General features: G+C 42.9%; 1 protein-coding gene across 6 annotated transcripts; it reads left to right on the top strand.

Moving 5' to 3' along the window:
* Positions 1 to 26,060, top strand: DCUN1D3 (defective in cullin neddylation 1 domain containing 3). 6 transcript variants are annotated; one of them, XM_075165155.1, is made up of 5 exons: positions 1 to 112; positions 10,998 to 11,073; positions 11,180 to 11,286; positions 15,805 to 16,337; positions 18,380 to 26,060. In XM_075165155.1, the coding sequence occupies exons 4-5, from the start codon at positions 15,907 to 15,909 to the stop codon at positions 18,861 to 18,863; spliced, it is 915 nt and encodes a 304-aa protein (XP_075021256.1). In that variant the 5' UTR covers positions 1 to 112; positions 10,998 to 11,073; positions 11,180 to 11,286; positions 15,805 to 15,906; the 3' UTR covers positions 18,864 to 26,060. The 6 variants fall into 6 exon arrangements, with proteins under 6 accessions (XP_075021256.1, XP_075021252.1, XP_075021258.1 ...); XM_075165153.1 differs by lacking the exon at positions 11,180 to 11,286 and adding an exon at positions 5,770 to 5,840 and having other exon boundaries at positions 90 to 112; XM_075165151.1 differs by lacking the exon at positions 11,180 to 11,286.
* The last annotated feature ends 824 nt before the right edge of the window (positions 26,061 to 26,884 follow it).

Here is a 26,884-nt window from a genome sequence, read left to right as displayed (position 1 = left end):
TCGGGCACGCCGCCTTACGTCACGGCGCGGCGCGCGGCGCCGCCGCCAGCTGACTGCTCACCCCCGGAAGTGATGCAGGGAGGGGGAGGCAGTCTCGCAGGGAGCCGCGGAGGTGAGTGAATTGGACCATGTCTCTTCCCGTCCGCCGGGCTGCGGGCGCCGCGGGCGGGGGGGACGGCGGCGGCGGGAGCGGCGCGGGGCTCGGGGCTCGGCCCGGCCCGGCCCGGCCCGGCGGCGCTGGCTGCGGGGTCGGCCGGCAGCCTCGGCGGTGGCGGGGGCCGGCGCTCTGCCCCTCAGCCCCGCCAGGGCCGGTTGGGCTCTGGGGGCCCCGCGCCGCCGCCGCTGCCCCCTCACGGCGGGGCCCCCCGGAGCCGCAGCCCGCCCGGCCCCCGGGGCTGGCAGTCGCCGGGACGGCCCGCCGGTACCGGCGTGCTCGGCCGGGAGCCTCCCCCGGTGCCGCGGCGCGGGGCGGTCCCGTCCGGGGCGCTCCGTGGTTGGTGTTCGTTGGGTCTCGCTCGGCGCAGGCCGGTGCAGCGGCTCCGCGGACGCGTAGCTCGGGTGCCGCCGAGCCGAGCCTGCCCGTCGCTAGCCCGCGTGCCCCGAGGAATGGTGCTGGCTCACTTCGGGGTTTTTTCGTATTTTTTTATTTCGGTGTGTGCCATCTGCAGGGTCCTAAAACGTTTCGTGACAAACCACCTCTGCCTGCAGCACCGCATCCCCTCCAGGGCTGCGGAGACCAGCTGCTTTGTTCAAATGCTCTTCGTGCCCAGCCTTTCCACGTGTGACGCGAGAAGGTGTATGTTCATAGTGTTTCCAGGAAAAAGACACAGAAATAAAATGTAGAGTAGTGTATTTCCAAGGTAGTTCTCGCAGTCAGAACATACCACCTTGCACAGCCACTTCTTACTTCAGCTTTCTCTCCCTCTCCTGAGTATATTTACCCTTCCTGTGAAAGCTGCAATCTGCGTTAATCGCTCTTACTCTTTGGGGCGATGGTGGTACTAATAAGCCATTCATAACAACTTCAATCATAACTTGCATAATCAGTGTTTCAAGCAAATATTGGTTGAAAGAATATGCCTTTCCTGTTAGTGCTGTGGTTGCTGGAAAGAATCATTGATTATCTTTTAAATAGTTAACGCTGCTGATATGCTGTCCTTCAAAATGTTACATTGCTAACTGAACAGTCTGATGCCAAGTATCGGAATACAGCATGGATCCACAGCTGGTACCTTTTTTTCAAATGGTAATGTCTGCCGCATAATTTAAAGGGGTAATAGGTTAAGTGATCTGAAAAAAGGAGTATAGCTGTACAAACAAAAAGCACAGAACTGCCTTACCTTTCTGAAAATTACAGACAGGCCTCACTGGCGGTTGGAGTTGTGCTGCATGGTCTGTCTTTTTTTGGGAGAACAGTTGATCAAAACACATCTCTTCTAAAGACATTCTTATTATCTGTTTAAGAGCCTCTTTTTTAAATAGTTAATGTGTAACTACGGTATTAGTGTTTTATTTGGGCTAGCAATGGGAAGAGAGAATGTCCGAGTACTGGTGTTTCTTGAGGGCATCTGAACACTGCTGCATGTTTCCCTGGTAAAAGATAATCCTCAGAAAAGGAAACATAGTGCCTTGGTTAAGATTGCATGTGAAGGTAAAGAGATCTGACTTCATGTTCTTGTCAGTTCTGTAGTTCGTCTTTAAAATCTTCCCCACACAGGTGTGTGTTAGTGGTCTGTGGGAAACCTTCATGGCCCTTTACATGAAAAGCAGCATGCAGTCTAAAGCAAAGATTTTCTGCACATCAGCAGAAAAAGGAGAGCTTGTGATCTGTATTGAATTAGTTCAGATTTGCAAAGTACAGCTGGCTTTATAAACTTACTGCAAATATCAGCTCTTGTAATGATTTCTAAATTTCTGATTATTTCCTAACAGCAAGTTATATGCAGGCATGAATAATTATAATCCGTAAAAAATTTCACAAAACTATTAATGGGGGAACTTACAGCTTTGGTACTACTTGGCTAGTCAGTGTGATGCTTTTGAAATTGCTTTCATCTTGAGACAGATAGCCTGCAATATGATCTGTAATCAGCTCCTGGATCTTTAAGGCTGGGTTAGGTGCCTTCTCTGCACAGTTTCTTGCTTTATTTTGGAGTTGAACATTGTCGTGTTCATAGCAAATGCTAACTGATTTGCGTCAGTAGTTCTTATAATTTATTGATCTTGGAAATTCATTCATAATTACATCTTGCTTCCATTTAGTGTGAATTGTGTTAAAAAAAAGTTGATCAGATGAACTGAAGGGGTGGCTTTGAAAGAAAACTAAGAACAGCTCTTTTGGAAGACCATCACTGAAATTAGTTAAAGAAGTATATATTGAGCAAGAGGGGCTGCCAGACAGTTTGACAGACTTCTAAGGCAAAGGGACTTGTTCTGACAAATTTGTGTGTGGATGAGGAGGAGGCTTGGTTCTGCTGCTTGCTTTGGTTCAGCTTAAGGAACAGGAAAAAATCCTGTATGTTGTGTGTATGTGTATTGGGGCAGGGGGATATAAAGTAGATGGAAAGGGGGTGGAAGAATGGAGGATAGACAAATCTCTTTTAAACTTGCATTTCCTCATGGCAGAAGAGGATGTAACGGTGGTTTGGACGTAAAGAGAGGCACAGCTGCAAGTTGGCAGGAGTGCGAGTCCCCCAGAACTTCTCAGAACTGTCCCACGCTGTAGCAGTCAGTTTTCTTTATTGGTGCTGGGGAAGTGTTGATAAATTTAGTTTAGAGCCTTGGAGCGCTATAAAATCCATCGGGTTTTGGCAGTTTGTAAGAACTTACAAAGTGCAGAAACAATGTTATTGTTCCATTAGGCACATGGGTCTGTAGTAGTGAGTGTAACAGGAAAACTGCTCTGAGTAAGAAGAGACTGTAAAAATAAAGGCATGGGATGTTAGAAAAACAATCCTTTCTTTCATCCTCATTCTTAAAAATAAAGAAAGAGCTGAAGATTGGTAGCCAGAATTCTTGGAGACTGAAAGAACAATCTGTAAACACTTGAGGGACTCGGTAGTCACAAGAAGATAAGAGGGAAGGGAACCCCCTTAACAGCCTTCGTCAGAATTCCCTGTCTGGGCTGCTTCTCTGGCTGCTGCTCCCTAGGGGTCTGCATCTTATCTCGCTGGCTTCCTTTCCCCTATTTGCCTCTGACTAATAGGCTTTGTCTTCTGGTTACTGGAAGTCTAATAATTTATTTCGTCTCTTCCCCCTTCCTCCTTTTAAAAATACTAGATTAAATGGCTGTAATGTTTTGCAGATTATCTGCATTGGTGACATGGATTAATTGTATACTTGACTCTAAGTTATTCAGCAGTAATGACATAGTAACTTGACTTGAAACAATGGTAATTTCATGGCAAATATTCAAGGCAAATGTTGCCTTCTGGTGAAGAGCCACCTGCAATTTACCCACTGCAGACATACGACAGGAGTAAACTGTCTGTGCTAGTTTTCTTGGTGTCTTCTGTACAGTAAGTTGTCTCCAGTGTGTCTTTTGAAACAGTCGGCTATCTCTCTTTTCTTCCCCCTCCTCCCTCTTTCTTTGGACTCTAGTTTGAGTCAGGTAATTACAGATCTGGGTTGAAGCCTTCCGAGGGAGTGATCAGAAAAGCCAAGACTTGCAGACATGCTCCCATCGTTCACCGGTACCTTGACTTCGCCCTTTCATGAGAAGGTTTTGTGGAACTGCTCAGCTACCAGTAACCGGCTGTCGGTGAGCAAGTCTGAGAGCCCCAGGGGCGATGGTGGTTGGCAAACTGAAGGGGAGCTCTGCTTTCCCTTGCACAAATGCCAGTATTCTTTATGGTGACATAAGGAGGTTCTCCTTGTCACATGTGGCTTTGGTGTGACAGTTTGGTGATGTTTTTACATTCTGATCGCAGTGTTAGCCAGAACAGAGCAAATAGGGGAAGAGAAAGTGAACCAAAGCTTCTTGCATAAAAGATAATCTGAGAACTAACCCATTTAGACTTGTTATGTCTCCATTTTATCCATGTGTCTTGGGGGACAGCTCTCCAGTCCAATGATCTGCATCCTAAAGGAAGCGGAAAATCTGGATTTTAGGTAAAGGTTATTTAATTGCAGTGTTTTGCTACCAGAAGAGTGACAGTTAGGGGACTGCTTAGCTGTAAGTATTAAAGAACTCTTTCACAGAAGTAGGAATACTGTAGAGAAACCTAGAAAAGCATAGGTGGTGAGACAGGATTCCAGTAAAGAGAATGAGCTAGTATATCTTCTGGTGTCTCAGAAAGAATAGTTATAAATGCTGTTCTGTCTGTGACATCTGTTTTGTGAAAGACAAAACTTACTTAGCAAAATGTGAGAATGGTGTTACTGACCTCCTGTCACAGTTTGTTATTCCCAAAAAGTCAGACAGCCAAAGACAGTATGACAGTCATAGTTATTTGTTGTCTCACTTTTCCTGTTTAGTGAACATAAGTGGTTTTTTTTAAACCAAAAGGATTATGTGCTCCTGAAAAATACCAGTCTTATTTTTGCATCCATGTAGTAGCAGAAAGTGACAGTTTTTAGTTCTTACTCTGAAATTTTTTAGTGTAATACAACTTTTCCTTCTGCAACTTTGAAACATGTAATGCAGTCAGTCTTATCCTTTTGTTTTAAAATTGAAAGGGAGGGAGAAAAATCATCTTAACGCCTATGATTATGGGAGGCGTGTGTAGCTTAGTAATAGACTCACGAACAAAAATATCCTAGAACTTGGTTTTGGTCATCTGCTGACTGTTCAATATTTTTCATTGCAAATGAGTCTGTACAGAAAGCCTCGAGTACTCTGGATCAGCACATAAATGGGCGGTCTGGAAGTGCCAAAGGTCTGACGTATACCAGCTTCAAGCACAGTTGCCTGTGCTTGGAGTTAGTGATTATGTCTCGTGAAGCACAGGATAGATACCTACACATTACGTCTCCTGTGAGACACAGGACATCAGGTGAAATCAAGGATATGTGAAAACTTAATAACAAAATGTGTGTGTTGGTTGAAGCTGCCACCAGATTTCTCATGGAGAGCTGAGAGTCTTTGATGACCTAAGTTCAAGTACTCAGAGGAGCTCCTTTGAAGCTGTTGGTGCAGTTAACATCTAAATACTGCAGCATCCTTTGTACAGTGTGAAGTGTTAGCGTCACTCACTGTAATAGGGAAGTCAGGACTCAAATCAGTAGAGAGAACTAGGGTCTCTGCAGGTGGCTTTGTGTATTTTCTGCTTTAAAAACTGCCGTCAGTTTAAGAATCCAAGCATATGCTCTTAAAGCACTTTCAGATGTCAGTCCTTTCACTTAGAACAATTCTTTGTACATACCTTAAATATGATTCCAGTATTTACATGGTCAGCTGGTAATGAAGTTCCTACACAACTGCATGAAATGAGTGATTCTTTTGGCTGGCAGCCTGTAAACTGTGTTACACTTACCGAGATGGCTAGCGGGCCTTCTGTAAACTCCTTATGAGCATCTGCTGCCAGAAGTGATCTTATGAGGTGGCCTGGCTCTTGTCTTTAGACTTGTCCCTTCGCTGCCCTGTTAGGCAGCTGTACGGGTCACGGTTCTCACAGCTGCGTTCTGCTGGAGATGGGACACTGTTCACCAGAGCTGCTGGAAGGACTTCCTTTTTGAGTATGATTGGTGCGTTTTCTTCGTTGAGAGCAGTAAGAAATACAAAGTTATTAACTTATGACAATTAATTTAAAGCATATTTTATTATTACAGGAATCACTTGATACCTACCTGAATTATATTCAGCTGAACGTAATGGATGAAGGTGCCTTGGCCACTTCAAGGTGAAGTCTGCTAGCTGAACTCGGTGCAAAAGAAAATCTGTGCACACTTAGCTCAGTTTAAAAGTAAATGTTTTTTCCATTACGGCGCGGATTGTAGACCGAGGTGGTTTTTCGAAGTTATTCTGGTTTGGCTACAGGATAGTTGCAGTTTTCTGCAGTAGATTAATTTACGGAATTGACTGAGACAGAGTAAGGTAAATATTTGTAGCACAGCTACTTTCAGATGCTTACAGTGGGATGCATCTGTCAAATATCTGAGGATCATGTTTTCTTTTGGTCCCATAATCTGCAGTTTTGCTGAAGAGATGTGAACCGGTTATGTCTGAGCACAGACTAGCTCTTCTCCGGCATGTGCTGCTTTAATTATTCATAATACATGCCGAGGTGCTAAAGGTCTATCATGCTGTGCAAAAGTTACAGGGTACCCTGGAAAAATACTGAAGGATTATTCTTTACAACCCTTTGCACATTAAAGGGAAAAAAACCCACAAACCCTCATTAGATGATGATTTGCTTTTTTGTAAGCGCTGGACCTTGAGAGTGGTATGGCCTTTGACAAGGATCTCAGGGGAGAGGGGGAAGTTTGATAGTTTTTAAATGGATGGAGGTGAATTGCTCAGTGACTGAATTTTTGTTTTTTGAAGTAGATTCAAACTCATCCAGGGTTTGAGTTACATGCAGTAAATAAATGAGTTTGTTCCTGTCTAAGTATGTAGGAGGTAAGGAATCGGATGGAATCTCGTTGGGGTTCTGGTTTCAGGTTTACTGAAAACTGATGGCGTGATCTTGAACAGCCGCATCGTTTGGCTGTCTTGATTTCCCCTCTGCCCGTTGTCTTGCTCGTAGCCTAAATAGACTTCTCAAAACAAGTACTGCTGCTGTGTGAATTAGTTCATTAATTTATTTACATTACAGAAGCACCTGAAGGCACCCTTCTAAGATTATACGCTATTTAACTAACTGGACTTGGGTTTGCTCTGTGAAAATACAATAATCCTAACAAATCATTCCACCCACCTAATAAAGTAGGATGAAGCACATAATAGGAAAGGATTTAAAACTTTTTAATGGGGCCAAGTGGAAAAACAATGAGAAGTAAGGTAAGTAAGGTATTGTGTGGTTAGAGAGTGTAAAAGAAAGGGAGGGATTTGAGGATGATGCATGTATGTCTCCTGAAAAAGCTGCTTAAGGAATGTGTCTTCCATGAGAAAAAGTAGTAAGGTGCCTTTACTACCTCTTCCCTATAATTTTTCACATTATTATTCATTTTTTTCTTAAGCTAACCTTGTATAATTAGCTGCACACAGTGAACTACGGATCTGAAACATCTATTCCATTTTTTCTTAAGACTACTTGTTGGATTTTGAACATGAAATGTGGTGTCGTGCCCTGTGTCTTAGTAGGGTGTTCTTCAAGAGTGCAGAAAGCAGGTTTCTTCTGCCCAGAGTCTTGAATGGAAAAATCTCTCTTGATGTCCCAGCCCTGGACTTGAAGTGACAGCACACCATGTCGAGGTGCAGTTGTTTGTTACGAGATTTTTGCCTGCTTCCTGGTGACTGTGGGGCTTCTTCTAGGAAGAGGTTTGGTGATAGTTCTGGTTCTTGGCACTGAGAGCTGGCTCAGCGTTATGGACCATAGACATGGTGAAACAGTTTCTGAATCTATTTTTACTTGAATTTTTTTTTTAGATATTTTTATACCTGCCCCTCTCTTCCCTTCCAAACTAGTTAAGCCTTTCCAGTATGGTCTTTCTCAAAGAAGTCCACATCTCATTTGAGAAAGTATTCAGACTTCCAACATACGCGTTGTCTGGCTTGGTTTTCCCATTGACTGCCATTTAGCCTTCTGCCAAGTGGCAGCCAAAACTCTGCATGGTCCCTTTTCAGGCGTCTAGCTTCTACTCCGATACAGGTATGTTTTGTAGAGACAAACTTTACCCAGTTTGATCAGATTTCTAAATCCAGTTTGTTTCCAAAGCTCAAAGCGAGGTTAATCAGAAATAGTTTGTTACCCTGATTTGGAACAGATTGACAAAGTTCCCATCTGTATGCCCCCAAAATCATAACCTGGCTGTAGTTCATTGAAAGGTGCTTGAACTGCAGGAAGCCTGACAAACTAATAATTCATTTTAACTAATTGCAGCAGGACTTTCCTGCTTTTAGACTTCCTCTTAAGTAACTTTGCATAAATGTATTTCTGCAGCAGAGGTGCGGAGCAGATCTATGTGACGGACTGGTGCTAGCACAGCGCTTAGTTAGGGATGTGGTGAGGTGTCTGCTGGGCTAATGAAAGCCCATAATGTGCGCAGCGTGCTGGAGTCAGAGTGCTTTTGCTGAGAAAGTTTCATTGCAGGTTATGACTTGAAAGAATCCGTTTCCATAACATAATGGCTTTGCTGACCGAAACTTCATTTATGCTTTAACACTAACACACCAAGTGCTTTGGTGTTGTAGTATAAAACTCTTAACTGCATGGTAAAATCTTCCACATGCAGAGTTGATCCTCTCAATTTCTGCCTGCTGAAGAGAGAAACAGTATCACTAATTTGTCACTGATTCCCCACCGAAAAGCAAAGAAAGCTGCCTTTTGTGGGAACGCTGTCAGCTCTTACCCCTGGAAAAGCTGCTGAGGACAGGCGTGGAGGGCGATAGCAGATTGGCGCTGCAGTTCTGCAGCGTGATCCCCTGTGCACCAGTGCTCGGGAGAGCCAAAGTCACAGCGGGGAGTCAGGCACAGGTGCAAAAAGAGGCAGGTGAGCAAAACAAAGGTCTCCGTAATCCTGAGGGTGCACACCATTTACTTATTTATTTTCCCAGTGGACTGCTGCGTGGGATTGCTAACGAACGATGCGGGCTGTTTTCTGAGTTACTGTAGCGTGACGCTCTCCCGCGCCCGCGAGGGGGGATGCTTGGTGATCGTAGCATACGGCTATACCTTGCAACCCTGACCCAAGGTCTGAATTAAAACCTGTGCCACAAAGTGTTGATGCTTCCTTCCACCCCCGCCGCAGTCACCTTGCGTGATTTAGGATGAAGTCAGCCACGACGCATTGCTGTGCTATGATAGTCTTTAAATACAGACTTGAAGAGCTTGTTTTTTTAACTGCTAACTCATACTAACTTTTTATTCCACATCCCATAATTGTGTTGTCACAGAAGTTTACACTTGCTACTACATTAAAAATTAAAAAAAGGTGAAATGGGGAACTTGGTAGAATAAAAGTAGTAAGAATGGGGGAAGATTTGTAGCTGGCAGTTCTAACAGATGTTAAAATTTCTGGCTCTGGCTCCAGACAGTGTGCGTGTACAGGTCAGCCGATGTGGAAACTACTTCAAATAACCTGAAAAAGTTTGGCTTTTGCTGGGTAGGGCTGAACTTCATCAAATTCAGCTTCTTTTGAACTTGAAATAAGTGTTTGCTTCCAGTACGTGCTGTAGTCAGCTGGAAATGTAGATTTGGTGGATCATAGATTTCTTCCAAAGAAATACAAATCTGTTTGAAAAGTAGTTAGTTTGTTGCATAAAGTTGCCATGACAATGGTTTTTAAAACGTGAAGTGTAAGATGTTGCCTCTCCTCTATTTCAGCAGGCTCCTGGGGAATGAGGCTGCACGGCGCCCTGTGCCCCTCCTGTCTCTTCTTTCCTCCCGCAATGATTTATAAAAGGAATTATTTAGTGCAGGGGGCCAAAAGAAATTAACCTAGAAGTGCCAGATGTTACATTTTCTTAAATTCTTGAAATTCATGGGATGCTATGGTCAAGTAGAAAGAAATCCAAGCTAGTACTTCCACTGCGAGAGAGGCAGGAACTCCTCTGTTCCCGTACACGTTTAAGCTGGCTGGTGGCTGTGCACCCACAGGGCGGCCCTTTCAGCAGGAGTGTATGCTAAAAGAGCTGTGAGGCCATCGAAGGGGGGCAAAAGGGGGGTTGTTTGTGTGGAAGATGAGGTTTGGAAGCGGAGAGTATAAATCCAGACTGAAGTAGGCTTTTTGGACTATCCATCTCAAAGGTGAATGCCTAAAAATGGTTCAGCGGAGGTACGTTTTTGCTCTGTGTGTGTATTATGGGTGAAAGTACCACTCCACAGTTACTAGGGGTTTTGAAACATTTTGGATGCCTGTTTCCTTGGGCTTTCAAAAGCTTTTTTACAAGCTTTGATCTGAACTAGGTTTTATTTGTCAGTCAAATTTGTCCTAATCCACATATAGGACTCAAGTTTGGGGAAAACTCAACTTACGTGGAGATTGGCATGTGTGATAAGAACTTGTTTCATGGTTGTCTTTCTGCGTCCATTCCCTGCTTTCTACTGAAGAAAGCACTGAACAAGCTAGCGTTCCCACTTGTTTCTGAGAAGTGGGTCTCATGTAAAAAGTAAGTATGCAGAAGGGCAGCTTTTGATCACCTGTCTGCTCCCTAGTTGTACTAAAGAGATGTGAAAACAAGACGTTTTAGTGTTTCTGTTAGTATGGTAGAGCTTTGCCAGAGCTTGCTTTTTTTTTTCCCCCTAGATCAGATACAAACAGAGGTGTTGACTAGGTGCTGGAGTTGTAGCTCTTGCTACACAAACCAGACATGCCTTTGTCTGTCATCTTCTCTTTAGAGCTTTGTAGTTATATAGCAGAGCTGGGAATTTAAGAGAAGTGAAGTTGAGCCAGCTCAACTGAACATGGGAAAACAAACATGGAAAAGAATGTGCTAGAGAATGAAAAAGGAGAGTTACTTTCTAGACCCAAATTATGCTTTGCTAGGTAGCAGCTGTCTGGCATTCACAGATTAAACAGCTGCTTAGCTAACATGCATTGACAATGATAGCATGTCCTCTGTTTTGCTTGGAGTGCATGAAATGAGGAATTAACTCTTCCATGCTGAAAGCCATAAAAGTATCCGGAAGTGTGTGTTTACTCCTAACAAACATCTGAACTTGGCTGTTGTATTCAGTACCTGATCTATGCTTTATATGGCAATGCAGAGTTAGTCGTGTTAATGCTACTTTATAAGTCAAAAAGTGAAGTAGTTTTATAAAATCACTCTTTCAACAAATGGATTTTGGCTGTGAAGGGTTTTATTAAATGCAGTCCCTTCTGAGTGATTTGGTGCATTTTATGGTTTTCATAGCCTCTTCTAAATGTAAAGATTTGTGTGGTCTTTTGTCTTACAGCGTTCCGTGTGGAACCCAGGGAGCCTGAAGGAGGCTGTGAAGCTAGTGGAATGATTCCCTGTGTAGCTGAAACTATGTAAGTATTAGATGTTTGCTTACAAGATCAATTGCCCAGCATCAACTGTTAGAGCAGCGATTGCTTCTGGTTCAGCAGTTGTAATGGTCCTTTCGTGCCTCCCCAGTGGAAAGCTGTATGTACCTGTTCGGAGCTGGAAAAAGATGGGGCACCCGTGATACTCTTCCCTACTCTCAGCTATTTTAGAAGTCATGTGTCCCTGTCCACTAAAAGGTAGATAATGCATAGTGAAATTTTGTAAAATTCTTACAGACTGTGCTCAAGTGTTTGCGAAAAGTTGAGGCTGGGTTGAGACTTAGTTAAGCTCTAGCAATGTTTTCTTTGCCTTAGCTAGTGAACTGCTACTTGGGAAGGGATTTAATGGTTGGCTGACCTGCGTCCCCTTTTGTTACGAGATTTCCTAAATTTGTCTTTGAGATGTTTTTGAATGTATGGAGGTATTTTTCCTTTTCTCTCTTGATACTTTCTGCATTTTGAAACTCACTGTAAATACCTTCTGATGCAACACTTTGTGAAACAGCATAATGCTTGGCTGTGTTTTGTTATTCTCTGGATGTATCCAATAATTTCTATTACTACAATAACATCGGTCATTAAAGAAAAATACAGGGTTACTTAAATATCTCCTTTGCATCTTCTTTCCTCCTGCTCGCTCTCCCCCACTTCAGTGCTGCTCTTTTCAATTGTGCTATGGTGTGCTTGTATGACAGAGGATTATTACTGAGTCACTTTGTTGTTTTGCTCCCTTCAAATCTTGGGTTACGTGTGATCTGGTCACTTGAAAATGGAGAAAAACTGATTTCCTTATAGCACTTTAAAAAAAAAAAACCCAACATCAAAAAAACAACCCAAAACAAAACAAAAAGCCCCACCAAGCATTAGCAAGGTCTTTCCAATCTTCTCTAGGTTTTCCGTTCAATGTATTGGGCAATATGGTTCTACCCATCCTTTGTTCTTAGAGGATGGCTTTCCTTTAACTGGCTGTATTCACCAGCACTAGTCTTCCTGGGTTTCCGTTGCCTACTCCCTTCTAGAAGGGAGCAGAGAACATCGTTGTCGATCTCTGCTTTGCAGTTCCTGTTATGTGGAAGATGGCCTCATGGGCATCTTGGTGATTCATACTTACTGTAGGTTATTGCTCAATGCTTGTCTGAGTAATCAAACTTCTTTGGGAGTACCGCATCCTGTAGCGCTGAGTACGTTCCAACCTTAGCCCTGAATGTTGATCTTTTTTAGTAGAATGGCAAAACTAGTGGTCAGCGCTGCCTTTTGTGTCTCACAAGTGTGTTAGAGTAATTTTGCTCTTGGGAACTGATCCTTTTGGGAATTGGTGCCGTGTCACCAATCCAGCATAGCCTTTGGGTATGCAAGAACTTTATACTTGTAGTTCCCAATCCAGCTGGGAGAAATAGCTCTGCACGTCCTTGTGCTCACTTAACTGTAATTGGCATGACCTAGACGTGACATTTGCTTTGCTCTACAGTTAAATGAGGAGCTCTGTTCGCTTTCCTGGGAGTGCTTTTTCATACTCCTTGAACACAGTTCAGTGCAGCTCCTGATGCTGCAATTGGATCCTCTCTCCAGCCTTCCTTAACAAAAGGTCGAGTTCTCCCACTTGTTTCTATCTCCTTCCGAGGCTCTTGTTCCTTTCATGCCTTGAAACCTGAGTCATGGAGGAAGCGGAGGTGACTAGTAAGTGAAGTGGATCCAGCTCAGTGAAGACATTTTATAAAAGTGATGGAGCGCCAAAAGACTTCTCTCTTACAAAACCAGATACGTGCACAAACTGCCAGCGGATGCAGTCTGTTTTTTCCAAGCTGGTTTTGCTATTTTGGGGGTAGAATGCTTCAAAGTATCTGGCACGTGGCATCAAGTTTCATGTAGTAGAAAAGTGCGGAATTGCAGCAACTGTACTTTGGTATCTTCTAGTGTTTGTTCATAACGAGTAGGATTGTGCTCTGGGAACCTCCTCGGCAGGGAGGGGGAAGGAAGAACTCCGTTACTGCAGGGAAGAGCAGTGCTAGCAGAGCGCAGGCGGTGGCTTCAGGAGCAGCAGTCAGCTCCTTGGGAGGCAAGTAGGTTGGAGTGCAGAAAACGTCTTTGTTAGAGGGGTGCGCTGCGGGGGACGTGGTTAACTTGCACTCTATGGGTTAACGTTACTGTGCTCTCCAGTGGTTTTCGGAAACAGCTGTTGGGACACTTCCTCACATACAGGTGTTTAATAATGCTGGCTGACCTTCCCTCTGTGTATTGTAATGCTGTCTTTTCATGACAGCGAATGACAATAAACCCCGTCTGTTTCATCATGCTGGTGATGTCACTCTGTAGACTTGAATATTAGATTGTTATCATCATTAATACAAGCTGTTGCTTAGGAAGCATGACAGAATGAATCACTTTCATTAGGAAAACTTATGGACAGAGTATGTAAGTTAGTCTTGCAAGCTGCCTTTTTTTTTTAAACTTTAAACTGGGATTCCTAAAGTGAATTGGATTCATCTCTGTCCATTATGCTGCGTGTGATTTGACTCCTATCGCTACTTTACAGGAAAGTACCGTTCACTAACAGGCAGCTGTTCTTTAACCTGCCGATAGGGAAAAGCTGTTCCGAATCCCCAACAGCTAACAATTGCTGTTAAGTAGCTAAACTCTACTTTAAACTCTAATACTAGTTTTTACTTAGGATTTTTTTATTCTGTTCCTTTACTTGCATGCTTCTCTCTAAAGAAAAACTTAGCCAAAATAGTGCTAGCTGCCTTTGAGGAACTGATGGAAGAACAAGAATTAGTGTAGATTGAGTATTTGAATTCTGATTAATTTAAAGGGGGAGGGGGAGGAGAAAGGAAGGCTGGTATCTGGGAGTTAATCACTAAGCAGTAATTTACACTGCCTAATAATATCCTGTTTGTTTTGGTGTAATGAAAAAATGACTGATGTAGATTAGAGAAGACAATGTTGCTCAGACGCACGGCAGCACAGGAACCAGTGCCAGGCTGTACTCTGCAATTCACAAAGAACCGTGAAGTACTAAGGACCAGTGAAAATGTCTTTTGGGTTGTTTATGTGGAAATGCATATTTTAATGAATCCTTTAAAATAAAAATGAATAAGAAATTATTCTTGAACACGTTAAATTGAACTTTACTTACATATAAAAATGATGCTACAAAGTTCATCTTTAAAGCAGTTTGATGAAAGGATGTACCAGATGTTTGTTCCTTCTACTGCTTAAAAATAGGTTTTTGTTCATTTTCTTTGTGGGTTACGGGCTTAAGAAAAGGGATTAGGGAGGGGAAGGGAAGCCAGGTAGTTGAAACCAGCATCTTGGCTGTTGTGGTTGTGCTGGCAAAAATATTTTTTTTGCTCATGAAACTGCATACCTGCTGTTTTGCCAAAACAGGTGTAATGGCGGAGAGAAGATTTATGTTTGTAATCCTAATATCTGGAGAATGCATCTGCACTTAGTGCTGCTGTTCCAAGTTGGTTTACAACTTAAAATGGGGGTTTGGTCTCAGAAGAGCTTTAGCCAAGAAAGAATACAGAAAAACTGACATGACATGTATTTTATTTCTTAATTTTTATCTCTTTTCTTTCTTGTTCTAATTCTGTGACCTGGAAGCAGTAAACAAAGACAAGGCAAACCCAATTTTTATGTTTGAGGCTTTTGCCTAACTGACAGCAGAGATGAAATGCAAATAAGTGGGTAAAGGAGGAATATGATAAGCAATTGCTTTCTTGGAGTTGGTGTTTCTGAGAAATGGACTGTCCACAGTGTGGCTGCATGCTGATAGGATAGTGTCAGAGTGTTAGTTTGGTTTTAATAGGGAAAATTTAAGAAACCTTTTCTGTGGCTAAATATCTTTTCCAAATATGCAAGGCTTTAACATTGTGATTTATAAAAACAGAGTATGATGAAATAACTTTGGCATTTTAATTTTGATTTTTTAAAAAAACTGAACTGGAATTACTACTTCTTATCTGCATGTCTGTCTGAAAAAGTTTCATTAAAAAGGCCCCCTCACCCTGTCTGTCTCGTTACCCAAAGGGAGGAGCCCACTTGAGACAATGAATAATTCCTAAACACCATCTTGCATGAAAAGTGAGTGTTGCCTCCGTTCTGCAAACATGTTCTGTGTATGTTTTAAGAACAAAAATCTAGAATACAAAAAACCAAACCCACAACTCCCCCCTGCCCCTGTCCCCAGCAAAAAAAAAAAACACCAACCCCCCCCAAGCCCCTTTTGCCCATTTGCTGAAGGTACGGTCTAAATCTACTGCTTAAGTCTGCCAGGTTGTCCCATCAGTGTCCCCGCCCTCCCCCCCCCCCCGCTTTGTTTCAGTGTTTTATGTTCTATATATAAAATGTGTGTATACTTTTAAAAACCATTTCCTTTAAAATATTTCTAGGTTAGAGTAGTCTGTCTTGATGAAGCCTGTACATGAATCAACCTCTTTGTAACCTATGTTACAGTAAGAATTTTAGGAATTTCCTTTATTAGGACCCGTTAGTATACTGCAGCCACTGAGTGAGCTGCATTGATTTCTAGGTAAAACAGCCTGAAATTGCCTGAAATTTATGGCATATGCCAGCCTTCTGTACACTACTCCTTTTCAGTACGCAAACCTTAAATATCCTGAAGTCGGTCTCTCACTGGTGAATGTTATCCCACATTTAATACTTACAATATTCTTTGTGGAGAAACAGCAATTTGACTCCGAAACTGTTTTTCAGGTTAGTTGACTGCCGCTAATGGCATGGTGAGATGTGTTGAAGAGCAGCTGCGAGGGTGTCCGACGGCAAGGGGACCGCTCTAGAAGCTGGGCTTGCAACATCATGGGCCAGTGTGTCACGAAGTGCAAGAATCCTTCTTCTACCCTGGGCAGCAAAAATGGGGAGAGGGAATCTGGCAGCAAGTCGCACAGTAAGAGAAGTGCAGTCCACAAAGATGACCACGGTTCAGCTTGTGGGAAGTCTTCAGGAGATATACTTGTGAACGGGACAAAGAAAACAGACGCTGCTGTAGAGTCTAGTCAGCCCCCAATGTTTTCTGGAGATACAAAGAAAGACTCTGTTTCCAGCGCAGAAGAATCTTCGCTCCAAAGGATCGGGGAGTTATTTAGGAGGTATAAGGATGAACGGGAAGATGCCATACTGGAAGAAGGAATGGAACGATTTTGCAATGACCTCTGTGTTGATCCCACTGAATTTAAAGTGCTAGTTTTGGCTTGGAAATTCCAGGCTGCTACCATGTGCAAATTTACAAGGTTAGTTCTTGTAGAACTTGTAATTATTTTCATATGTTAAAGTATATCCTGTCATCTGTATGTTGGAGAGACAGCCTCATGAGCTTCACTTACTTATTTCTTCTAACACTTGCATTTTGATCAAATTAATTCCTACCACTGCAGAAGGTACACTTTGAATTGTCCTCTTTTCCCCTTCCCCTCACAGTGGGTTTCAGAACCGAAAATGTGGTTTTGGACATTATGCTGCTAATGCTGAACAGTGTAGTGAGATTCTGTAGACATTCATTTATTCTTTATTTGCCAAAAGCAGTTTTACTGTATCCAGCATTATCTTGGTGATGACATTGGACACTGAAATTAATTTTCGCTTTAAAGTAATGTGAGATTCCTTAGTAATTGCTACCAACTCTGTTATCATTCTGTGAAAGAGTGACAGACTGCTTCCCAAGAATTGTTCCTGCCCAACCAGTGTTACACTTAATGTCTTTTTCCAAGAGTAATCCTGTTAAAGCATAGAGAGGGAAGGAAACGCAAGGTTTTTGACACTAGTAGCTGTGTCATACTGGCTGACAAGTGATTGCTATTTAAAGTGCTGTCTGTTCTTCTGGACAAGGGGATCAGTCAGCAGGCTTATAGCATAGGAAACAACAGAACTTACCAGAAGAAAAACTTACCAGAAGAAAAAACCCACCACCAACAACAAAACCAAACCAAAAAACCCCACCCAAACCCAAAACTACAACAGCCCCCACCAACTTGATTATCCATGTCCAGGTAAGAGCAAATAAAGACTTCTTCCAGGGACTTGCTGAGAGAGAATGAATTTTTTTTTTTGGGTCTATCTAGATTGGTTTGGGTAATGCTACGTATTTTTACTCAGCTTATAACTTTCAAAATTACTTCGGTGTTCTGAGCCTTGAACCAAGCCTCTGCTGTGCACTGAACACAGAAAACTTTTCCAGCATCTTCAGAGCCTTTGTGGATGTGGGTGTCTGTCAAATGGATGAGTTACTCTGGAATGCAAATGTGGATTTACTAGAGGCTGCCAGCGCAGGTATTTGCTAACATGGTAAAGGAGTTGCAAGTAGTGTCTGTGATTCTGCACAACCACCATGAGTTTTATTAACATCGTTTTGATTTTCTTGGAGAGAGGGCAAATCTAGTGGTGAGAAGTTACCTTTGTTTAACGGCACGCTCCGTGATATGGGTGCTGATCGACTTCTTCCATCAAGGAAAGCAATGCGGTCCTCTGTTCTCCTGAGCGCTGCCCCGTCTCCTGTCTTCCCTCCAGCCCGTCCTGCGTCAGAGTCAGCTGGCTCTGGTTAATATTGGCTGGTTATAACACTGGCTCATGAGCGTTAGAGGAATCGGAGCTAACCATCTACCCACTTGGCCAGGTTATTAGTGGGCTAATTAGTATAGGACTGGTGCTTCGAGCAGTGTTTATACGTTGCGTGGTGGCCTGTGTTGTGTGATGCTGTGTCTTTTCCGCTCTCTCGGCAGGTGCCTTGCTGACTGTTGCCGTCGGCACCTTTTTTATTTTGCAGGCTGGAAGAGCAACCAAAAACCACAGGAAAGCCACCAGTGAACTGCTCGGTCCCTTGAGAACAGCTTGCCCAGAGCATGGGCGTTTGGACATGGGCAATATTGAATCAAGCTGATTTATATATGGCGCTTCAGTGCGTAAATGTGGTGTTTTCAAACATTTGGCATTTCTTCTGTGGTAGATTTTATTCACTTTTTATTGTGAAAGGCACTGGATGTGCTATTATCGAGCGGTCAGAAAGCCAGACAGCAAACTGGCTTTCGAACGCTGACAGTGCCCCAGCAGATCCGAGTGGTGTCTGTGGTTCCCCAAGCCATGAGAAATTTCTTGGAGACGTCTCCCCTTCCAATAGCTCCCAGTGCCGAGATTTTTGTGCCACCTGGGCTGAGAGCACACCGTGTCTTGTCCAGATAACCCTCTTCCCGTTTGGCCTAGCTGAACGGCGGTGGGAAGCGTTCAGCGCGTGAGGTCGGTGGGAAGCGCTCGCACTAATTTCTCTTCTCTTGCTTAATAGGAAGGAGTTTTTTGAAGGCTGCAGAGCAATAAATGCAGACAGCATTGACGGCATTTGTGCGAGGTTCCCCAGCCTCTTAAACGAAGCCAAGCAGGAGGATAAATTCAAGGATCTCTATCGTTTCACCTTCCAGTTCGGCCTGGACTCTGAAGAAGGACAGAGGTCGCTACATCGGGAAATAGCCATTGCCCTTTGGAAATTAGTCTTCACCCAAAACAAGCCCCCCATTTTGGACCAGTGGTTACACTTCCTAATCGAGAACCCCTCAGGAATCAAGGGAATCTCCCGGGACACGTGGAACATGTTTCTAAATTTTACTCAGGTGATTGGACCGGACCTTAGCAACTACAGCGAGGACGAGGCCTGGCCGAGTCTCTTCGATACCTTTGTGGAGTGGGAAATGGAGCGAAGGAAAAAGGAAGAGGAAACCAAATGTGTTACGTCTTCGGACACAGAGGGCCTGTGTGCGGGGGAACAGACTTAGCGGCGTCGAAGCAGCAGCGGTGAAAGCAACCTGTTGCCCTTCATGAAATGTAAACTCTGGATGTTTCTGGAAGTTACCGAGGCTCCAGATTTTTCTACTTTACACCTTTTTCTGCCTTGTCTTTGAAAGGGCTCTAAAATGCTGTATCATGTTTTAGGCACTTTCTTAATTTTGGTTATTCCTTTTACTCTTGCCCTGAAATATTTGACCCTGGCTACAAGTTAAGCGTTTTTGGTTTTTTTTTTTTTTTTTTAAGACTTCAGATTAGTATAAGTAAGTCTGATATTTCTTGCACAATGTAGGTCTTTTTAGTTAGGTTAAATTAACATTGCTAAATTATACAGTGCCAGATTAAGTTTTTCATACTACATCTGTCAGGGCAGGTCTGTACTGTGTGTAGTGCTGTTTACATTGTTGAAATTTTAGGCTGTAATAATTTCAAGGTTTTATACCAAGAGGAACAGCAGTGTTAACTGTTAACTATAAATGCATTAATCCCCTGGTAATAAGGCTCTAAAAAACAACATAAGCAACAGCTTTTCGTAATACGGCTGATTCCCATTTTAAGCTAACTCTTAGTGAATGAGTCCAGATCATTCCTTTTTTTGGAGTTTCAAACTAGATGTTGGGATTGTTTTATAAAATTACTGTACCTGTCAGTCAACTGAGTGGTAGATGACGATTTGTATCTAAATCTCTTACACATCACGTAATAAAAGAGCAGTACTACCTCAGTTTTATTGAAAGTGGACTTCTTGATGGACTTCCATTTTCTCTGGAAGTTGTATTTTTGTGGTTACATGAGAATATTTTTACTTGACTAAAAGAACCAAAGGTTCTGCTTCTTAAGTTTGCTAAACATTGACAGAAGCGACATACAAACCCTAAGTCTTCAAGGAAAACTGTGGTATAATTCTGCTTTAATTTGTTTGATTTATACCTAAAGTATTATCTTACTTGTCTGGCAAGCACAGTACTTCTATGTAAGGAACTATCTTTTGCATTAATATTGACGAACCAATTTTTTAAAACCTCTGTTTAATTGCTAAATCGCAGTTAATACTCCACACTTTCTGGAGCAACAATATCGGCATCTGATGACAAAGTGAATTCTTAATGTGTTCTTAATGACAACAGTGTAGATGAGTCATTTTTAGACTGATTTGATAATATTTGGATAGGAGTCAATTTATCATTTTACAATGCCTGTATTGGGACTATTTGCCTGTTGAAACTGTTGTGACTTAAAGGGAGTTTTATTAACACTGGTTGAAACTTTTTTGGTTATTGATGCTACCTTTTTTAATTTTGGTATGTCAACTTTTTTACACCTTTTGGTAAAAGGGATGATTGCCAAGGCTTTCTATAGAGCTAAGTACTGGCTTAATGAATTTGATACACTTCCATTACGCACCTTTTATTTTCAGAGCTGCATTTCAGGATCATAAAATGGCTTCAATTAAAAAAACAAACCAAAACAAAAAAAACCTGGACAGTCATCCATAGCATCTAATGGCTTTTGTGATATAAGGGTTTTAAAGCTAAAAGGAAACAGATTTTAAGTGGCGAGCTTGTCGCTGGATCCAGGATGGCACGCTTTGCACATCTGCTGTGCCCCAGAGGGGTTAGCAGAGAGAGGAGGGGGATCTGCCTGAATTCTGTCACTGGCTTTGCTGGTGTGCAGCCTATGCAACAGCTTGGGTCTGAGATCATAAATCACTAACAAAATGTGGGTATTGAAAACTGTTTAACAACAAACCCACAAGCCACAGATAGTATCTCTTTCATCTAATAAAAGGAGAGTTTGGTCCATGCTGCTTCTGCAAGCTCTTGCTGGGAGGCGTGTTAAGCTCTGGAAAACAAATGTGGTTGTTCCAGATGCAGCTGAGTCTGTCCCTTTGCAGGAGGGGAGCCCTGAACTCGCTGTATTACAGGGAAGTATACCCAAAGCTTTGTCCTTGCTACTATAACCTTCCAAGCTACCGTGGCACAAGCACTGTTTGGCAGCAAAACCGTATTCTGATTTGGTGAGCAAAGCAGGCCAAAGCGCTTGTGCTGGTATAACTGAATTTATGGTGAGACTTGTGCCGGTGCTGTTATTTTAAAAAAGGAAAAAAAAATCCCCAACAGAGGCTACTTTGTTAGCAAAAGTTCCAAATGGAGACCTGATTTGATAGTAAATGAAGACTGTTTTTATAAATTTGAGACTACTCATTCATTCAGTTATTAAACTATTTGTTCCTCACTTCATTTTTTTTTCCTCAAGGGAATTTAAAATGTCCAGAGTGTGAAAACGTTAAGTATTCAAATGGGTAGCCAGTGCATGCACATGCACACAAAGTCGTGGCAGTGGCTGCTACTGATTTATACACCAAACTGCAGCAGCTCCAAAGGATGAGGGATAGAGCTCTTTGAGGAAGGTGTTTATCTTGTGGTCTGAATGCGGATTGCAGTAAGGAAATCAATTTGTAGCAGATCAAGGCTTAGCCCATTTTAGTGCACCAAATGTAATACAGCTTCCTTTTGAAGACGGTGGTGGTGAATATACAGGAAGGGAAAAATCTTATTTCCTGTTGGGGAAGGGACATACAATTCTCAGTGGCTTTCAGAATGAGAGGACAGCCTTGCTCTTGTTCTGCTGCTTTCAGCCTGGCAGGAGCAACACCACCTGTGGGGTGGAATACTTGCAAAAATAGCCGAATGATCTATCTAGCAAAGTACCATTTATTTTTAGCCTAACTTCAGTTTTTTAATTACCATTTACAGACTGCAAGCCAGACCTGTATGAGTTTTAAACTCCTGAACCAGGAGCTGAAGGTGCAACTCTTTGCTGAAAGTGAGAGAGGGCATCAGACCTTCCCTTGGATCGCCTGGGGATTTTATGATCCTAACCGAGAATAGACCCTACTCTGTAATGCTGGTGCACCTGTGTGGGAGTGGGGTTTTGTACATGTTTCTGAGATCTTTAACAATATGGGAGCCTCTGGAAATATGCTTGTTTAATGGGTAAACTGTGAATATCTGTGGAACCGGCCAAATACATTCACTCTTCATTTTTATATAATTTAAATCTTTATTGTGTAGGGCACAGGACTGTAGTGAGCAGTGATGCTGCTGGAATCCTTGAAACCATTGCAACTGTTTAATTTTGTTTTTAATTAGAGTATGCATTAGAAAACTTGCTGCATGCTAGAAAGCATGATGCATCTGCTGCAACTTGGGATAAATAACTATAGATAACTATATAGATAGTTTTATTAATTATACTGGAAAACTGGTCTGACATCCACACTCTGTGGCATTTTATTGCCTTCCCTTACACGCAACTCCTGTAAACTTTACTCCCAAGTAATAAAACACTGACCACCTGCACCGTATTATAGTTTGCAGCACCTTTAAAATTTGGCTCCCAGATCAACTGGAGGCTCAGTTGTGCTAATTTTTACTTATGTGGGTGCGTTTCTGAGGTCAAAGACTATTTATTGGTTCAAGTAAGGATTTGAAAGATTCCGCCCATAGCTGGCCGTAAAACATGACCGAGGAAATTAATTGAAATTGAACGCTGAATTGTGAGTTTACTTGCTGCGGGTGCTATTCTATATGGATAATTATAGCTTTTTAATACTGTGCAATCGTAATGAAAGAACCACAGGAATAATAAATGAAGGTGTGGCAGTGGCATACAATCAGATCGCTGAAGCCTGTGGCAGTTTGGTGGCCCCAGGGCGAGCGCTGGCTTCCCTGGGCTGGCACGGCAGATCTGCTCGAGAATCGGCCTCTGCACCACTGTAGCTTTTCAGCCAAGCACATCTCAGAGCATGAAACGAGTTCACCTGCTCTGCTGACAGTGAGTGACGCGGGGTTGGTTGCAAATAGCTGCAGCCCCCCCTCCTGCGGGCAGGGTGGCTGTCGGGGGGGGGTCAGGGTGCTGGGGGCAGCAGCAGCTTTGCCTGTGTGACTTTTATTTCGGTCCTTGCATGTCAGAGCCTGAAGAACCCCTGGATCCCGGGGCAGGTACTAGCCTGTCACCTGTGGTTCCAGACGTGGCTATGCACTGACTAGTGACCCTAGTATTTTCATGGCATGTCAACATAAGTATCTTCCTTACAGTTCTAAGCCTTGTTTCCAAAAAACCCCAGCAAAGTTAAAGAAACACCATGTAGTTAATAGCCACCTCAGTCATGATGCAATTTGTTGGCTGAGGTTGCATCATTCCCATTCATCGGAAAATGATAGTCATTGTGAGTTTCTGGGTCTTGCAGCCTTGTGTTCTGCAGTGTGATCCTTTTTCAGAAGACCCTTGGTCAATTGGGCACCCGGTTCTTCCCTTGAGCTCACTCTGCTCGAAATGTGCATATGTGAATTTAGCCTTTCGTATTAAAAAGGAAGATGCTTAACCTGAAACTCAAAATTCTTTAGGGTAGTGTTTCAATATACAGCAAAACATAAATATTTTGTCAAATAAGTATTGAAAGCTAAGTGTCTGCTTAAATTTTTTGTGTGCAAACAAAACCACCAGTGTTAAAATTTTCTCTCTGGACTATTGAAGATTAAATCTTTGGTTTTATACTGCCAACTGAAGTGAAATACATGAGATTGTAAGACAGAAGGCTGTAACTCCTTCACCATGAAGTACATAGGTATCTCTACCTCTTGTTCTTAGACTTGAATAGTTTAAGGTTACCATCCTTTGCTCCCAGGATTTTATGCCTGGATGAGTAATCTATTTTTTTTTAATTAACCCAAGTTAAGTATTATCTATTTGCCATACTTTTTGGTATACTGCTTTTAATCTGCATGAAAGGGAGCCAAGTCAAGCTGCAAACAAAGTGGCCGTCCTCCCAGGTGCTAGTTTTGGAGTGCAATAGAGTGACCGACTCGAGCTACATCGCATGTGGCTCAGGGCCTTTTATCATCACGCATCCTCTTCCCGGTCAGGATACCTGTACTGACAATAAATTGAAGATGGAGCAGCTGCTCCCTAGGAGGGAGCCGTCAGCCTTTTCATTTGCCCTTAAAAAACTTTAGGAACCCACCTGATGCAGTGCCATGAGTGTATTTTTCTTTTGATGAAAAATACTGCGTTTTGTCCCATTGGGCTGGACCTGTGACAGCTAGCAAAGATGGGAGCTGCAAAAGCGTAAGGGCTACACCCATCCGTTTCCTCCCTGAGGTCAGAATCTTGCTCAGGATAAAACCCTTAAGCTTGAGCAAAGCCGGAGAGTTCTCGAGTGTACTGGAGATGCCAAGCGGCTTCAGCGCTCAGTTGTATTCATTAATGCATATTTAAGTGGTGTCTCTTTTTCATGCAGCACATCCGCCCCCTTGCTTTCCTCCCCCAAAAGAAAACTACAAACAGTTACTGTCATTGTGCATCCGAATCGATGCTGTGCTGTGGCAACTGTTGCTACAAGATTCTTCTTCCAGTTTGAGGGCCGCTTTTGGAGCGTGACCTCTTGCACTACCCGTACGGGCACACGTTTCAAGAGAGCGGGGGGACGTGTGAGACGATAGGTAAAAGGAGCATGAACGTTCTAGTCCTGCTAACAGCTTGCCTTAAATCACTGAAATTACAGCGGTTCCTCGCTCCTGTTGCAATCCTCAGTCTTTCTGTAGTTAGGTTTTAAAATCCAACAGGTTCGGGAGGTTATACAACTTTATTTTATTTTTAAAAAGCTTCTATCTTTGCGTAATTGCACTCTTCAGATAAGCCCTTTCTGGATAACATGTCATTTCACACACAGACAGAAAAAACCATCCGTCTCCAGTGTTCTTGCTGTAAAGATTTGGGTTTTTTTCCCGTGTAAATTATATTTGGACTAAAGGTTGCCTACTGTCGAACCAGTGTGTTTACTTGAATGTTGCCATTTTATGCAGTTACAACTGCTGACTCTTGCTCTTCTCTGGGCCCATGAGAGGGGAGATCGTGAGACCAGAGGTGGCAAACCCGCACAGAGGATCAGTGGAGCTGAGGGCTGGCTGCTGTTTTTATACTCCCGTATGTATTAAATGTTAGACGACTTCACAGAATAGTGCTTAATATTTTTGAAGTTGTGACTTTTTAAGTCACGCTAAACATAGTTATCTTAAAAATATGCTTGCTTTCTTATCTATAAGTTTAAAACAGTCTTTGAAAAAGAAGATGGGCTGGCAGGAGTGGTTGGTGGGCCTCGTGCTGTTGGTTGTTGAGTAACTCGAGTTCCAAGAGACATGGATGCAGCTGGCAGGATTAGGTCCTGACCCAACACTACGGGGGTTTGTACTGGCTGGTCTTGAGGGCATGAAGCAACCGCAAGTCCTCGACAGGCTGCGTGGAGGAGAAGGGTCAGCCTGGGAGAGCTGGTTGACGCAGCTGGATTTCTTGGAGCGCTTGCTTGTGGATCTCAGCCCCAATGTAGCCTCAAGTCACCCTTTATGGAAGGAATGCATTTTGATAGTGTGTTTGCTCCCAGAGAAGTAACTAATTCTAAGTAAGGAAATAATGAGAGCACACCTTCGTGGGGCTTTCATGGAATCGCATGTGAATACGATTAGCTGATCAATCTCTCAATTCCTCAGTAAACCAGCAAGGGTGGATAGGATCAAATCTGCCGTTCTTCGTGTTGGGAGTGGTTTTTGCCTTTTTGGACTTACCCAAGAAATAACCACGTATGATCCAATTTTCTCGCTCTGGGAAACGAATGTATTGCGTGTTGTGGAGCAGACTTGTGCTTCCTCTTTCAGACAGCAGTATCAGAAGTTCTGTGTAAATGTAATGCTTGAAAACGGCTGGAGTAAATTCTGTTTCATGTAGGATCTTTTTCTAAAGGGAACTGGCCAAATCTGAAACCATGATCTAGAGGAAAAGTGGGAGAAGTTCAAGATGATGCATCTACTGAGTCCCATTTGGTTTGTAGTTTTACAGTTACTTTTCTTGTATCAAATTTTGCTCACCGTGGTTGTGTGGAACAGAATGGAAACAGCATCTTATAGAATGTGCAATCTAAGGCACAATGCAAATAGGTTGTAATAAGAAGGTTGTCTTTACTTGATAGCAATCCTGAGTGCAATGTTTCTGTCGTGTCCCTTTTGGAGGAAGAGCATTAAGTGCAGTCTGAGGTTTTTCTTTTCTTACAAGCAAAGCATTGGTTTGTCCATTACTGACTTCTTGTGGAATTTGTGCCAGATGTATATTAAATATTTTGGTGCTTTTTCTAATCCAAGCTGCCATTCATTTACCTGTGAGATTATTGTACTTCTGTATATTTAAATCCAATCCCTTAAAGAAAAAAAAAAATCCTTTAGTCACAATGTACCCTGACTGCTGTAGCTTTGTAAATGTTCCAAAGCTTCTGGGTTTCCTGTGTTCCAGTAAGGTCTGAGGGGAGGGAGGGGAACAGCTACAGAAATTTAATCCACTGGAAGGGGAACTTGCACGCTGTTCTGTGCGTTACTGAACAAATGAGTAACATTTGTGGTGTTTACATAATGACACGTTGGTGTTCACTTTTTTGTGCTCAAGCGTTGTACAAAATGTCTTATTTAAAGCTGAAGTCCTTTTTACATTTTCAATTAAAAGGGGACAAATTAATTATTTTTTCATGCCTATAAATAGGACTCTTGCCAGTTTCATTTGTCATCTCCAGAGTTGCTCAAGCAGGAATCCTGGATGCTTACTAAATTCTGCCTAGTCCTTGCAGGGAGGTGACCACATCATTTTTAAGTGCATGGAATGACAACTAGCTGGTTTTTTTTCAACTTTGCAGTGCAAGTGTCTACAACAAGGAGGTGCCGGGTGTGAACAGTCGTAACAGGAGCGTATTCCTGCAGAGGGGTGAGTGCTGAGGTCAGTCTGCCATTCACCCCCTTCCACTGAGCTGCCTGACCCCATGGTCTCTGCTGGGCTGGGGTCAGCAGTGGGGACTGGCCGTGCTGGGCGAAGGGACTGAATCCCATTTTGTAGCAGGGCTGACGTTGATGCTTATCCCAGTTTGCAACAGCTACAGCCAAAGGATGCCAGGCTCACTTGGAGTGGATAAAGT

This window comes from Calonectris borealis, chromosome 16, assembly GCF_964195595.1.
Source record: "Calonectris borealis chromosome 16, bCalBor7.hap1.2, whole genome shotgun sequence".
NCBI lineage: Eukaryota > Metazoa > Chordata > Aves > Procellariiformes > Procellariidae > Calonectris > Calonectris borealis.
The sequence above is the reverse complement of the archived record's forward strand: the minus strand, read 5'-3'. Positions and strand labels throughout refer to the sequence as shown.

Excerpts from the sequence above, each read along its gene's own strand:
- DCUN1D3 (XM_075165151.1), top strand. The coding sequence starts at position 15,907 with ATGGGCCAGTGTGTCACGAAGTGCAAGAATCCTTCTTCTACCCTGGGC. Across the intron at positions 16,338-18,379 it reads ACCATGTGCAAATTTACAAG|GAAGGAGTTTTTTGAAGGCT; the intron begins GTTAGTTCTTGT and ends CTTGCTTAATAG.